Here is a 16360-nt window from a genome sequence, read left to right as displayed (position 1 = left end):
AAAGCTGCCCTCACTACAAGGGCTGCTTTAGTCCCACCTCCACTTGCGTTTGCAACCATTTAAAGATGACACTATATGACATTGGTAAGGTGGAAAAGAGTCACGTGGGGTTTAGATGTTGAGATGCATTTATTTGTAGTTATGTTGACGTAAAATATGAGTAGAAAAAAGTAGGCCTATATCCAAATTTCACCAACAGTGCAATATAATAGATATTAAAAGGTCGATATACAGTATTCTTATTTTCGTCTTCAATTATGCAAATTCAAGTAACATTACATTTTTAAAACATATATGATCAAACATTCCTCTCTCCCACACACAAATATATCCTTCCGACCGTAGGGCTATAGTGGTGCAGCTCTCTCCAGTATTTCTGCTACTGTCCCAAATCACATCTGGGAACCCACAACCTTTCGTCTTGCCCTTGAACCCCTTTAGTGAGAAGTACAACGCATTAACCGACACCAGTAGCAACGCGTCCTCCAGTGGCAGCATGCCGCATTGTACTCATCCCCAGCCCGTCCAAGAAACATACCTAATACAGAGATACACCCGTACTACTGTGAAGATAAATATACACATGTAGCACTGAATGTCTTAAGTATTGTGCTGTAACAAGTGAAGAACTCACTCACTTGCAACTGAATTTGTAATCGTCCTTGAAATAATAACTCATTTTTTCCTATTGGGGTCATCGTTGATCCTGGCCAGCCCCCGACTGGACGGTTTAACTCTGAACACGCAGACATTAAGCACGCAGCCTAACCAGGTAAAACTGACGGAGCCCAGATGTACGCACTGGGTTACAGAAAAAACACTGCAACACTTCCCCCTCAGCAGTGTGGACCAGTGTGTGTACACACGTTATATGGATCAAATGCAATGTCAGAACACAAAGTTACAATCCTTACGCTGAAGGTTAAAAATGTTACCCATAGATATACATACAATCGAGACATAATATATGTGTGATCTTAAGCTTAAGAGACCAGTGAATAGAATAGAGAAAATCCCTGATGTATAGACCAGCATTGATGGATATACTGTAGCAGTATTCTGTGCAGGTTTAAGCCATTCAACAGACTTTCCTTCAGGTTCCTTATCTATGATTCAGAGTCGGGTGTGGGTTACATCAATTACAAGCCAATATCATGCCATTCCTTCTTTTTTTTTAAGACACACTCTTCAGGAGAGCCTGGAAAGATTTTTTTCTTTAACTACTCAGTTGAATGATAAGGCGTACCAGTAGTGGGCATGGATAGAACCAATGTTTTCAGCACAGCCATTTTGGCTCTTCATTTCGCCATCATGCATTCCAGTTTGGGATTTATGAAGGAGAAGCCAGCGAACACTGCCTGGTCCATGGTGTCGATGAGGTTCTTGTCAGCGTGGGAGAAGCGTGGCTTCTCGTTCAGGAACTCCTTGTCAAAGTTGCTGCAGTCGTTTGGGCCTTTCTAAATTTCATGGAGGAAGGGGACGGTCTTTCAGCAGTTGAACCATGATGCTGGTGTAGCCACCGTCTGCTAGTGAAACCTATACATAATGATGTACTGCGCTCTACATATTATGTACAATTAATTATGTACCCTTAGATATGCCATATTATTTGTATAATACATACCAGTATAAAAATGTTCATTAATAATTATTATCATTATTACTATGTATAGGATACAATTATGTCGAGGAACGTACCACTTTGGGCTTGAAGGGGGGCTGCACCTCTCTCCGCTCCAGAGCAGGCCAGTTTATCGACTTGAAGAAGCTGTGCAACCGAACGTTGCCAACCACACCCAGCCTTTGATTGGGGTCTCGTACAAACAACTAGAAAAAGAAACAAACCAAACAATGTTATTTGTTGATAGCAGCAGTCCTGCAACAAAGGGGTTTTGAGTTGAACCTTTTAGGGAAAAGAGAGTAGCATTATGAGGGACAATATGGCATGCATGTGTCTGACTAAAGAGAGGGAGTGAGACCGACCTTCTCAATCAGGTCCTTGGACTCCTTGGTGATCCAGCGCGGGTAGTGCGGGGTATCCATTCGGATGGACTCGAACAGCTGGTCCTCGTCATCCCCTTGGAACGGCGACTGGCCAATCAGCATCTCGTACACCAGCACGCCAAAGGACCACCAGTCCACCGAGAAGGTGTACTTCTGCCCCAACAGGATCTGAGAGAGGAGGAGAGACTACCGCTGTTAATGGCGCATTTCCATCGGAGGGCGCGGGTCGCTTCAGACTGCAAAATGTGTGGCACGGGTCGCGTTTCCACCGCCAAAAGTGGGCGTGACCCGGACTGAGCCGTATTGAGCCGTACTCGTCTCGAAGTACTCCACTGTTGGGGTACTGAGACGCCTGAAAGGGTGACGGCAAGTTCGAGCTACACACGCCGTCCGTTGATTGGTCGACAGAATCCCACTTCCGTGCGACAGGGGGATAATAACAAACAAACGCATTACTCGTGATGTATTTCTGGACAACGGCGAAAGCTTCGTTTATTGAAGAAAATGTCGCGCAAATGTTTGCCGTCCTAAATTGTTGATCTTTGTTTATTGTGCGCATTCTTCTTTTTCCTTGGATTTATCAGCAGGCTACACTGTGTCGGGCTGCTATGAGATCACAATGCTTACCTAGCTGCCGCGGCTATCGCCGTACGGCTTAAACCCTGCCCTACCATTAAGGGTGCTTTCGGCGGAGGAAACGCGAGCCGTAACTGGACTGGGCTATGACGCACCCTCACTACTGGGCTGAGGCGTGCTGGATCCGAGGCGTACCCGCCGGTGGAAAAGGGACATTATGAGAGAGCACATCCGTCATGATTATTCCGAGGCCACAATATTTTTAGAAAGCACGCTTGGCTTTAAAAGCACCACAAAACAAAAATGGATAGGAAACTATGGCTATCTACATCATCCTCTCAAATAAGCCTCACAGGTGAACTTCACTTATGTGGTTATCAAATATGGAGGTTTAGAGGTACGGGTGTAATCAGCAGTCTAAACGGCATCAAACGTATAAATTGGAGGCACTTTGGCTGACCTCTGGTGCGATGTAATCTGGTGTCCCGCAGAAAGTGGTGGCTTTGTTCTCTCCACACACATTCTCCTTGCACATCCCAAAGTCCGCAATCTTGATGTGTCCATCCTTGTCCAGCATCACATTGTCCAGCTTTAGGTCCCTGCACACATGTGGTGGGTGGGGGGGTGAGTCAATCAAATTGTGTAAGCTGTGATACAGAATCAACTAGTATTATTGCGGTGATGATGGTGTATTATTGCGGTGATGATGGTGCATTCTCACCTGTAGATGATGCATTTGGAGTGAAGAAACTGCAGTCCCACTATGATCTCAGCGCCATAGAACCTGAGCAGAAAGAGAGACGGGGAAATTAGGAAATGAACATTAAGTTAGGGTCTATGTTACAGCGGTGAGGCGGAGGATGGTTGGGGATGGATGGAGTGATGGATGGATGGAGTGATGGATGGATGGATGGATGGATGGATGGAGTGATGGATGGATGGAGTGATGGATGGATGGAGTGATGGATGGATGGATGGAGTGATGGATGGATGGATGGATGGATGGATGAAGTGATGGACGGATGGATGGATGGATGGAGTGATTGATGGATGGATTGGTGGATGGATGGAGTGATGGATGGATGGATGGACGGATGGATGGAGTGATGGATGGATGGATGGATGGATGGATGGATGAATGGATGGATGGAGTGATGGATGGATGGATGGATGGATGGATGGATGGATGGATGGATGGAGTGATGGATGGATGAACGGTGACTAGGCCCTCAGTTAGTTTGGGACAGGGAAGCTACTCACGTGGCTCTGTTGACATCGAAGCGCCCCTTGTCCTGGATGTGGAACATCAGGTCTCCGCCGTTCAGGTACTCCATCACAAAGAACAAATGTTCCTGGAGGACACGGAATGAAAAAAAAATCTGTTCATCGTTCAACTCTTTTTAAAGGAGGTAACTTTACAGCACATTTCCAGTATTTCAGTTTTTCAATTTAGTATTTTCTAATAGGCACTTTGTCATAATCTTTCCTTCTCCCACCGTCATGCATTTTTGAGAAATAACGAATGCATTAATATTCAAGCGCTGACAGATCGGTACTTTGGAAAAAGGGACTAAGCTGACACAAGCTGGCATGGTCACACACGGTTAAAGAAAACCATTTCTTTGCACTGTCCCATTCTCGCTCCTAGAAGTATTAAATCAAAACCTCACATGTACACTTCCAAAATGAATAGCCATTATACGACTACTCAAGTAGTTGGATATTATGGATAACCTTGGCTGGAGGTAGTCTTTAAGAGGGGTGTTCTGGGTAAGTGGCTATTATAAATGCATTTGCCGTGTCCTAATCTAAAATGTCATTAACTCTTCTGTTCACATTATACCGTCTAGGGGTTATCCAGAGTTGTGCATCTTTCTGTTTACAAGGAGCGCATACATCATTCTATTCCAATATGTTTCCTAATTCACATTTCATCCGCCATTAAACTGACCATCAAGTCAAACCAGAGAATTTAGTTTGTTTATAAGGTAAGCCTTCAACATTTATTAAAAGGTCAGGATACACAAAACCTGGGCAGGTTTATTTACATTTGTTTGTTCGCTTTGTTAATAGAAGTTTGGGTCCCACTCCCTGGGGGTCTTGTGGTTAGGATTCGATGCTCTCACTGCCTGTCACTACCGCAGCATGGGTTTGAGTCCCCGGTCAGTGGAAAACATTTGAGGAAAAGAGAGTGATCATGTCGATCGCTTACTTTGGTCTGGAAGGTGGAGTAGAGGTGCGTGAGGAAGGGGTTGTCCCAAGCCAGGGAGAGGACTCTCTTCTCCACCATGGTGCACTCTATGTCATCATCCATCATGACCACGTCCTTCTTCAGGGCCTTCACCGCAAAGTACTCCCCCTGACCCTTCAGCTCAGCCAGCAGCACCTGGGGACCAGACATACCAAAGGTCACCATGTGATACAGCACATATAGGGCAACTTGAACTTGATAATGATCAGTTATATGGAGAAAAATACCATGCGGCATGGAGCCCAAATATTATTTGGGTGATTTGGTAACCTTTCCTTAATATTCACCAGTTAATTAGAGTCAATAAAAGCTAAATATTGCTTGAAAAAGGTAATATCTTACTGAGTAAAGTTGCAGAACATACATGGTAAAGATTTGTGTTGATTGCATGGAGAAGGAATAACTAGTCACAAGGTATGGTATGGTAAGAACATCAAATAACATTGAAACCAACAGCTTCCTTTTACTGAACAGTTTCAGCTTACTTTCTGATTAAATTGTAATACTATTTGAAGAACAGGTCGATCTGCAAATATTTGGGTAATTTAGGTCCTTTTTCAACTTAAATAAAATATCTTAACTAACATAATTAAACTACTGACATAAACCTTGGATAACTACAATTGTAACTTGAATTGATGGTAAAAGAGGAGGTGTTTCTAAGAATTAGTTGCCTGCTTTCCAAAGAAATACACAATTGTATCTTGAGCTATTACCAACCCCAGGACGGTCAAACCTACACAATACTTAGTTGAGTTTTTTCAATTTGGGGGTATTAGTGTTATACTGGAATTAGAAATGTCGTTCAAAACAGTGATTCCAAAAAAGATTTAAAGGTCTACTATTATTAGTATTATTATTTGTATTGGCTTTCTTTGTGGTAAGGCACATTTCATGGATCAATACATTGGAAGAGTTCCAGTGAGCGGCCTATTGCTTGTGATACACATGGCCTACCTTTCCGAAGCTGCCTTTGCCCAGCACCTTGTGGAACACAAGCTGGTTGAATGTCAGGCGTCGGGCCAACGCCGGACCGGAGTCCTGCTTTGTGGTTACCTCTTCTGTGATATAAATACAAGTTACGTAACTACGTGACCAAAAACGCCATGGTGCGGAATAGGAAAATAAAATTAATCAAATAGCATGAAAGTAATTAATGTAGTCTTACGTGCAATGTCAAAATCAGTAGATGAGATTGCAAGTACACAGTAATAACAGCTTCTTACCACTAGGGTCTGCTTCTGCGCTTTTAAAGTCTTGGTAAATCCCTATTGCAGACACATCGTCCGGCTTCTTGGCGGGTTTCTGAGGGAGAAAAGAGGCTTGTTGAAATCTAAACAACCTTATCAAGATCATAACGATGTCAAGAAACGGTACCATTACTTTGTGGTAACCTAGTTCGCTAGTAGCTACGATAGAAGGTCTACCTGGCTGATGTAGGAGAGCGCCTCGGCCAGAAGCTTCTGGTTGATGCCACACAGGTTGGCCACCTTTCCCTGGCAGTAGCTGTGGACGTTCATGGAGCAGTCTGGCCAGGGAGGAATGAGAGAGGGGAATTAGAGCTGAACACAAACCCTCGCTCACGCTGCCTGGGGTTAGATGACAGTTGGCTTGTTCTAAACCTCTAGTTGGGTTCCGATTTAAATATATATGGCTTTGAGGATGGATTAGAGATGATCAGAGTTCAGTAGATCCGAGTTTAAAAGGAATGTAATAGAAAAAAATATAATCTGAGATGTGTTGCACCAGTTTGATGCAATCATGGGTTTGTCTATCTCAGTTTAGCGCTTTTAATCCGTATTAAAATGTACATTTAACCACTTTGAATGTTTATAAGGTGTTGAAATATTGAGGTAAAAATAAAATTAATTTAATTTAATCGGTGAGACAGACAGACAGACTCACCTTCACATTTGAGGCCCTGCTTGTAGAGGCCCCAGAGTAGGCTGCCGCAATGATCACAGAAGGTAGGGCCCCTGTAGTTGTGGTACTTCAGGCGATGGGGCATGTCAATCTTAAACCGCTCCTTCTGGAACTGCAATCCACATAAAAAAGCCAAGTTAACATTATATTATATTATATCATATAGTGTAAAATATGAATGACTAAAATTCAATCATTAGTTTGAACCTGCATTTGATAGATAGTTATTTATGGTAACCTTGTTTCCCTAGTGATGTATATCGGCAGCATATGGTCTCACACACGCATTGAAAGCTTAATTTCCTAGAATTGTCAATACTATTCAAATTCTTATGGAATGGAGGTTTAAAGAAAGAACATACGTTGAACTATATTTAATTAGTCTTGTTGATGATTATTAAAAGGTTTCCTTGTCGACAAAGAGCAAGGGGAAACTCCTTATACTGGTACAAAGGTCTCCCTGCAGTGTTTATCAGTTTCTGTGCTGTAAACGTCTCCGTCGCAAGGATACGACTCACTGGTTATAGAAATTACAACCGTCCTGGAACTAAATTATTGATTCATATCTCTTCTGCTCACACCCCGCAACCAGAGTGAAGTTCACAATAAAATGAGACTGTTTCATGAATCACAACAGTTAGAAGTAGTTCTTAAAATATGTATGACTTGCGAAGGCAAATCTGCAGTTCCCAGTCCAACGTTAATAGACAGGTGTACTATAGTGGAACCCTACCATTGTATCCCGACTGTTGGCGGCGGTTCCAGTACACCTGCCGATGATCTTCTCAATGCATCTCTTGTGTATCGCTGCATTGCACTCTGAGGGGAAGACAAAAGCACATGTTAATACATAGCAGACATAGTAATAGGAATATGACATTGTAAGTAGAGAATTTGATTAACACAATCAAAAAACATTTCCAGAATGCTCAATAGCACTAAATGATAAAAACAAAGAACACCACTCACGTCTACACTTGTACCCCTGCTTATTGAGACCCCTGGAAAGGAAATAAAATATATTATTGCATTGATAGTGAATATATATACAAGTACAAGAGTCCGGGTAAATAAAGTACATTTTTGATATCGATACGAACCTCAGATCTCTGAATACCAATGGATGAAATCACACACCGCAAAAACGGTTTAGCAAAAAAAGACATGGGTGGAAACAGATGCTGCAATACGAGTGACATGAGTCTTCAGACTCAGGATAGCAGTTTTCCTTTTATATCGGGGGTGTGGGTGTCACGAATCTGTCTCAATAAACCAGGCCAAACATGAACTGAATCGACGTGTGTTTGAACAAAAAACAACAATAAAGCGATGCAACGGTTCATCCACATCGCCTCACCAGATGAACTCCTTGCAGACGGAGCAGAAGGTGGGCTGGCCGAAGAAGATGGCGCTGAACTCGTGGTTCTTGATGAAGTGGACCTTGGGCTGCTTGACGGCCCCCCGGCGCCGGGTCAGGGTGGTCAGCCCGTCCTCCGTGATGACCCTCACCGACGACTTACATGAAACTGGAGGACAACAATCTATTAGTTATGCTACCATCTATTAGTTAAACATATACATTAACAATATATAAACATGAAATCTGCCTTTTCTTGAAAGGAGATTTGGGGAGTCAGATCAGAGGTTGTCAAAGAGTTAATGATGAGATATTTCCACCATACTCGTCATCATGGTGCATTGCTATTCAATGTTTACAAATGCAGAGATAAGCCTTCCAATGACTCTTTAGTCTGTAGCTTTTCTGGTGTTTGCGGCCAAGTCTGATGCAAGTCAAAGGGGTAGGGGTTAAGGGGCGTGCAGAAGGTTACGTGCGTGTGTCAGTGTGTGTGTGGGTGGGAAGGCACACAGCGAATACACAACAACCAATAAAAAACACTTAGTTTAAGGAAAACAGTTAGTGTTGGGCGATGATATGAACGAGATAAAAGAACTTTGATTTCTCCGTCTGCTACTCTAATGGCTATATGCTGACAAAAGCCTGTTTACTACAGGGGAGGCCATAGAGGTGGGGGAGGAGCGAGATGGCGGGGGACGACAGAGATGGGGGAGAGAAGAGAGAGGGAGGGGGGGAGTTGCAGTGCGGTGAAGTGGTTTGGTTGCCTTTTCAAATATAAGACATCTGAAAAAGAATTGTGCTTTTTGCAGACGAATAGCTAGTACTACTACTATTTTATTTGTAGAAATCCCAACTTCAACTTTGTATGGTTCATTCATTGTATTATTAAGCAATAGTTTATCGGACAAATCCTCGAGTAGACTGGAGTATCCCTGGAAAATACAATATTCTGTTCAGAATCATAAAATAACTTAGAAGACAGGGGGGCTCACTGCTAACAGAAATCCAGCTTGATCCCAAATCAGCTGCCCATCAAAAGCAGCGCACAAATTCCCAAGGATGGTTAGAAAGGAGTAGACCCAGTCTATTGTTTTGCAAGGGCTGTTGTGTGCATGACTGTTGCTACAGGTAGGGAGACCACTAGAGGGCACTGTCTATCAACTCGAATAGTAATGGGAAGTGTGTTGGGGAGTTGGGGGAAGGGTCTGCCAACTGGAGTAAACGGCCGTCTATTTACAGCCCAATTCACAGATCCCTGGTGGTCTAGTGGTTAGGATTCGGCGCTCTCACCGCCGCGGCCCGGGTTCGATTCCCGGTCAGGGAACTCATCTTTTGAACTATCCGCACACAGTTTTAGCTATATTCTATTTTGTTACCTGTGTCCGTGTCTTCCAGGAAAAACTGCAACGACATCTGGATCTTGCCGGAGGGCTGCAGGTCCATCCAGAAGTCAGCGCAGCAGCTGTTCTTGCCCTTCTTGCAGCGCTCGGCCAGGACGGACAGGCCCACCGTGGCCTCGGACAGGGGCTCCTCCGCCGTCCTCATGAGGAGCACATTGAGGACTCGGCCCTCGTGGATGTGAGCGTCGAACGAGGTCTTCCAGGCCGGGTACATGGTGGGTTTCCTCTGGACCAAGGTCTTTCCTCGCTCTGGTGGCAGGGAGTGGGGAGGGGGTACGCAAGGTTGAGAAAAGCTGGCAACAACAGTGCATAAACCCACATGTTTGAAGGGCGTCTAAAGTCTCATTGTGTGTGTGTGCATGTTTGGTGTGTGTGTGTGTGTGTGTGTGTGTGTGTGCATTGCGCACCTGTGCTGACAGACTCCTTCATCTTGATGCCACAGATGGGCGTGGCATCCAGTGGGGGCAGCGCCCCTAGGTCAAACGTGTTGACGGCTATTCGCAGGAATGGAGCCATGGCGCGTGCTGGAATGTACCGGACAAAGAGAGGGTTGACAAAAGACATTATAGTGATCAGATCATCATCATCATCATCATCATCATCATCATCATCGTCTACGATGATGTTATTATGTGTGCGCTTGAAAAAGGAGAAACCGCAGGAAGCCAAACTTTCCGATGCAACTGTACAAATGAGTTTACTTCGGTCAAGAGAGAAGATACCACAGTGCTCTTCATAAACCACAAGATTTACCTTTTGTTTCCCCCAACTGTCAATCTACATTCTGAACCGGCGACATTTATTGTTTGAATTTCTTTGACATGTGTTATGTCATCCTTAATGGCCACCATAGATGTGAGCCTAGATCAAACAGGCCAAACTAATCAAACGTTTTGTTCAAACAATTTCTCTTTAATGCTGCTATTCATGATATATAATTTAGCATTCATGAACCATAACAGTTTGTATAAAAGTATGTTTAAAAAACATGTTAAGTTTGGGATGATTTCAAGTCCAGCACCAAACACATAGTTTACTTCTTATGATGCCAAGCTTGGGTAACAATAATATCTCTACATTCAGAGGTAGCTGATGTAACCCATTAAATGAACCCCAAGGTGGCGAAACTGCATTCCAGTTTTCAATGGAGCAATGATGGAAACATTGCAAATGATGTGCCAAGACAAACCCTATTGTTCCTTCTGAGACTGTAAAGTTTCTTTAAAGGGTATAGGGTAAAGGAACTGATGTAACAACCAGAAGGGAAAACAAAGCAGAGACCAATAACTCACTGCTGGTGATAACGACAATCATTCAGGTCCAAATGAAAATCAAATAATAAGTTGTAAAACACGTTGCTTGGTTTATGGACAAAATGTTTGAGATAAATAATGTTGACCTGAACAAGCTTTGAAAATCCTTCAAAACTTTGATATTGATACGTCAATCGGCTGGTTTCCTCTAGTGGTCCACTCTAGTGCTGGTTCCCTCTATTACTGGCCCCCTTTACCACTGATCCACTCAAGTGTGTGTGTGTGTGTGTGTGTGTGTGTATGTGTGTGTGTGTGTGTGTGTGTGTGTGTGTGTGTGTGTGTGTGTGTGTGTGTGTGTGTGTGTGTGTGTGTGTTTTACAGAGTACCAACAGGCATCCAAGGCACGTAGTCTGTATAAATCAATCAGCTTGATCCTTTGATCATTATCTTTACATCTATCTACACATCTAACTATCTATAAGTCTATCTAGCTCAACATCTTCACATCTATCTATCTATTGAAAGATATACCCATCTACCTATTTATACATCTATCTATATACACGTGACGTCAATCTACCCATACATCTAGCTAGCAACTGGAATAACAACCTGTGATGGAAACACAATACCGCCAATTGCCGGTAACTCCTTAGAAATATGGTGGAAACTAGAATGACGAGCTGTGATCGGAATAGTACCAAAATATTCAAGTAATTATACAGGTGCTAAAAACAGGTGCAGTATAAATGGAGATAGGAAACAACAGAATGATGTGGATTGGGTGGCTGCGACGTGGTGGATCAGGTCAACCTTTGTATTTATTTGCTAGAGGATTAATTTATCTTGATCTACATGTTTACAATCCATTAATCTTATACGGCAACACCACAACAGCAACCGTGTCAGATCAAATATAACATACGCCACAGTGTAGTATTCGTCATTTGGGGATTTTTCCATGAGGAATTTAATAATGAATACAACTTAATTTAACATCATTTGGCCTCCCACCACTGTATAAGACAATATACCTGTTTTAAGAACTTGGTTTAGAGATGATATTGGGATCTATTTGTATTTATAATGTATTTATAAGCATAAATAATAATGTGTCATCATGAAGATAGTTTCTTTAGTCTGAATCATGGCCAACTTCCGGACAACAATGCTATTCCATTTGCCAGTTCAGTAGTTACCTACAATGGTGGCTCCTTGGAATGTTTTGCTATTGACCATCTGGGACAAAAGGATGAAAAGACGTACGTACGTAAATACATTTGTACGTTGTGATTTTATGTCAATTTATTTGCCATGCCAACATGACCCACATTTTCAAATATGAAAACACTTGCTCTGATTATTATTCAAAAAAGAATAATCTCTTTCTCTCTCTCTCTATATATATATATATATGGCTAACGTTTAAAAGCACAGGATGAGCAACAATGAGAAGAGTAATATGTATTACACACAGCAGGTTCTGTTTGTACTACTATTACAAATCATTAATGTTCAAAACTAACACTCACTAGTAGAACTCACCATCGCTCGCCACTTCCCACACCACTACAACCTCTCACTACTATCACTCACTACTATCGCTCACTTCTATCACAAACTACCATCATCACTACTACCTTATTACATTTATTTTTAAAAGCACTAATGCTGTGACCTTCTCCAACTAACCCTTTAAGTGATGGTGACGGAGCAGTGAACCTGGACCTGCTGAAAGAACTGGCCAGACAACATGCCTGTCGGGCTTACTGTCCCTAAACCTGGGTAATTATATATGTCAACATTTCTAATGCATGATTATCCACAATGGCTTTCCGGCTCACCAGACTTAATCGTGCTGTTGCAAAAATAAAATCGTTATTCTAATTTCAGTCTAAATTCAAGTATTTCCTTAATTTCTATTAACTTCCTTAAGTATATCTGTTGAAGCTCTGCTGTACAGGGTGTTCAAAATGGCCACGGTGATGTTGCTGACCAGATACAGTACAAGTACAGAACAGTATAGTAGATCCTAAGAACAAGCATGGTGCATCCTGACAACAGGTCGTTCTGCAGCTGATCAAACACGCAACAACAATAACTCCCGCAGGCATACTCGGTGCATAATAGGATAATAGGCTTCAAAAGATAACAGGCAGGTGTGTGTGGTTGTGTGTGTTTGGTTTTGTGTGTGTGTGAGGTTTCCTCTCAAAAATTGGGGCAGGACTCATAGGTTACACATTGATTTTCAGAATAAAAGGGAGCTTTATGTTTATGGTAAAACCTTGAACAAAGTAGTCTTCAAAATGACTCTGCAGCTTATTTCTTGCTCCAACTTTACTAAACATAACACTTTGCAACAAGGTTCATGTATAACACTTTGCTAGCCACGTTCATGTATAACAATTTGCTATACTATAACTATAATACTTTGCTAACAAGCTTCATATACAACACTAGAGTGCAGTGACAAATAAACTAATCATAACAGCTCATTGTAAACAGTGACAGAGTCGCCAGTCATTCGTAGATGAATGTGTTTGCCAAAAAGGCCTTAAAATCAATTCACTCAAGGTGTAGGTTTCTCCTTCCTTCTTCACCCGCCATGCATACATTTTTGCTTAGTCAACAGGCACACATACATGCTACAGCGAATCCCCCCGCAATTAATCAAAATATATTAGTAGATAAGGGCTGGCCCGCACTGATTACTTATCGTTTTCAATCATATGAAGCAGTTTCATAATCCAAATTTCTAATGTTAAAATGTCAATGACTAATCAAAACAATTTCAGACGTGAGATGAGCCTAATCTGAAATGATAGCAGCGATGTGTATCCCTATTACATATATAGTATCCAATTGCAGTCAATCAGTTATTCGCCAGCCCTACAGCTGATCAACTACAGGAAGGTCTGCAGGAAGGAACCCATGATTACTTATCATAGACAGAGCCACAACAAAGGCTTACTGGAGTGTTAGAGCGAGAAACAGAGAGACACACACACGCGCATACAAACACACACACACACACACACCTACACACACACACACACAGACACAGACACAGACACAGACAGAAAGACAGACAGACAGATAGACAGACAGACAGACAGACAGACAGACAGACAGACAGACAGACAGACAGAAACAGAGAAAAACAGAACGATAGAGTTACTTGTTCAAGGTTAGGCTAGGGTGGAATGATCTCTACTGCATGTTGCTCCTCCATTTCACTACAAAATCCATACTTTTCAGAAATCATATCACAGCCAACAGTGGTATACGGGATATTTTCTCTGAACAATGCACTTATGCTTGATAAAACAAACATCGTTCAGAGATAATATTGCATAAACCAGCTCGGAATGAAAGCTGTACACTGATATAAGTTGAGTTTTATTGCCCTTTCTATACCAAGAATTCAGTGGTGAAATATAATCATCTTAGACCAAAAGTAAAGTCTTCGGTTTTCACTGTTCCCTTTTGGCACATCTTCAAACCTGTTATACCTGCAGAACGCGGAACGAATTCCACTACTTTGTGTGTGTGTGTGTGTGTGTGTGTGTGTGTGTGTGTGTGTGTGTGTGTGTGTGCGTGTGTATGTGTGTGTGTTTGTCCTTTCCCCATATCATCAAGGGTGACCGGTGTCACTTTCTGCCTCGTTCACAGTTCAAATCTCAGCTGATAATGGCTTCACACAACTTGGCAGCCAGAGCAAAGTAGGACGGTGAGAAGCAAATTGTGTGTGTGTGTGTGTGTGTGTGTGTGTGTGTGTGTGTGTGTGTGTGTGTGTGTGTGTGTGTGTGTGTGTGTGTGTGTGTGTGTGTGTGTAATTTTCAGAGAAGTGTTGCAGTGAACTGTCGTCACCGCACGCTTTGCATAATTTTTCCTCTGTTTGTGTGTGCGCTTCTGGATCAGTGCTGCATGGGGGACTCTTCAATGACAAAACAAAGAAAACTGACACGCCTTCAGCAGCACACTATGCAGGTGGACAGATAGAAGGACAGGTTTAAGTGCTTCTGTTCGTGTACACCTTCTGTCCATGTAGTACGATATAAAAACTATTATATAAAAAAACATTGTGGTTTGTACATCACACAACCAACTTCATTGTGCCATGTTTTTTTTTTCTTTATCTCAAGGTTATACGTTTGAAAATAGGCTTCACAGTCACAGTTGCCTAAGCAACCATGAAAGCCAGGGCCTCTGTTGTTTTCTACCAAGAGAATGTAGCTAATCTTTTCACAAAGCCAGTCGCTCGCCGTTGTCAAGCACAGTGCGGACACACTTGCCTAAACCATGAGCTTGTGGGTTCATTCACACGAATACATTTCCACTGATCAATAAATATAAACCAAATCCGGTGTAAAAATAGGAAGCGTGTCAGTGTGTGCAGACCCGCGAACCTGGGTCATCCTGGCAGAGGGACAAAATAGGTTTACAGGAGCTTATATTAGGACCTGCCAGTGTGGGCAGCTTTGGCCACTGGTTCGTCTTTTGACAATAACAGACAACGCTAATCGTTTGTCACATCGTCAACTTTGTTTGGAAACATAACATAGAGTGGAACTTGAATATCATCAAGCTTCTCTTATTACTCCAGCCTAACGTTACTAGTTGATCTACACAGTTCGCGTCAGTATTGACGCGTCTTGTAAAACATAAACAAGTCATGACGCCGAACGAGGAACGCGCGACGGGACTGAAAGTAGTGGACGGTCCAGGTTGAACCATTTCGCCAAGGGGTTACATCAATAATCTCCATATATTGCACGGAGGGGCAAACAGGGAGCATGAACACCTTGCACAGCCTACGCCGAGAATACCTGTGAGACACGTTTCTCCGCGGGTCTGGCTACAGCATGAAAAGTTGTATACCCAGCGACAGTTTAGAAGACTTACCTTCCCGTGGAGAAACCAGGAGTAAGTGGCACTGACGCTGTTTAAAGCGGGCTGCTTCGGTGTGTCTTTCTCTTCACCGTAGTATCGGGGTGTGTGTGTGTGTGTGTGTGTGTGTGGCTCTCTCTCTCTCTCTCTCTCTCTCTCTCTCTCTCTCTCTCTCTCTCTCTCTCTCGCTCTCTCTCTCTCTCTCTCTCTCTCTCTCTCTCTCCCCCTCTGGCACTACGGTGGAGCAGAGGCGAGTGTAGGAGCTCAAGGGACTTAATTGTCAGTTTGTGTATCTCTCCTCTGGTTGAGGATGCTAATTTTCAAACTATATACTTCCGCTATAGTTTGAAGGCTGTGAACTCGATTTGAGTGCAAAACCAATAAAGGGAAGTTGCAGTTTCTTTGTAGTCAGTGTCCATTTAATAACATACCATTCGCTAAACTTTTTTTTTAGAATCACGCACACGCAGACGCACACGAACACGCAGAGTCGCAGACGCACACGCAGACAGGGAGCAGGGAACTTGTCGAACAGGTTTGGTGTGAAACCTCTTGTGTGTTGTTCCTATTGGCTGTTCGCTCTGTTCCCATGTTCACAGTCACACGTGTCCTGACTGATCCAACCCAGAGCCATAGAGAGAGATTTTTTTTTTTGATCCAACCACCCCGTGGACCACGAACCCGCTCACCCCTCCCCTACCTCTTT

General features: G+C 42.9%; 1 protein-coding gene across 1 annotated transcript; it reads right to left on the bottom strand.

The window, feature by feature from the left end:
- Window positions 1-110: 110 nt before the first annotated feature.
- LOC307083785 (protein kinase C delta type-like) lies at window positions 111-16057 on the bottom strand. Its single transcript, XM_079747750.1, has 17 exons — window positions 15670-16057; window positions 9919-10035; window positions 9488-9760; window positions 8112-8280; window positions 7724-7755; window positions 7488-7573; window positions 6737-6866; window positions 6259-6359; window positions 6058-6136; window positions 5789-5892; window positions 4793-4966; window positions 3841-3932; window positions 3302-3364; window positions 3041-3179; window positions 1984-2172; window positions 1699-1827; window positions 111-1457 (listed from the first exon to the last, which is right to left on the bottom strand). Exons 2-17 carry the CDS (start codon window positions 10025-10027, stop codon window positions 1299-1301), a joined length of 2028 nt encoding a protein of 675 aa, XP_079603876.1. The 5' UTR covers window positions 10028-10035; window positions 15670-16057; the 3' UTR covers window positions 111-1298.
- Window positions 16058-16360: the final 303 nt, after the last annotated feature.

This window comes from Pollachius pollachius (genome assembly GCF_949987615.1).
Source record: "Pollachius pollachius genome assembly, chromosome: 12".
NCBI classification, from domain to species: Eukaryota; Metazoa; Chordata; class Actinopteri; order Gadiformes; family Gadidae; genus Pollachius; species Pollachius pollachius.
The sequence above is the reverse complement of the archived record's forward strand: the minus strand, read 5'-3'. Positions and strand labels throughout refer to the sequence as shown.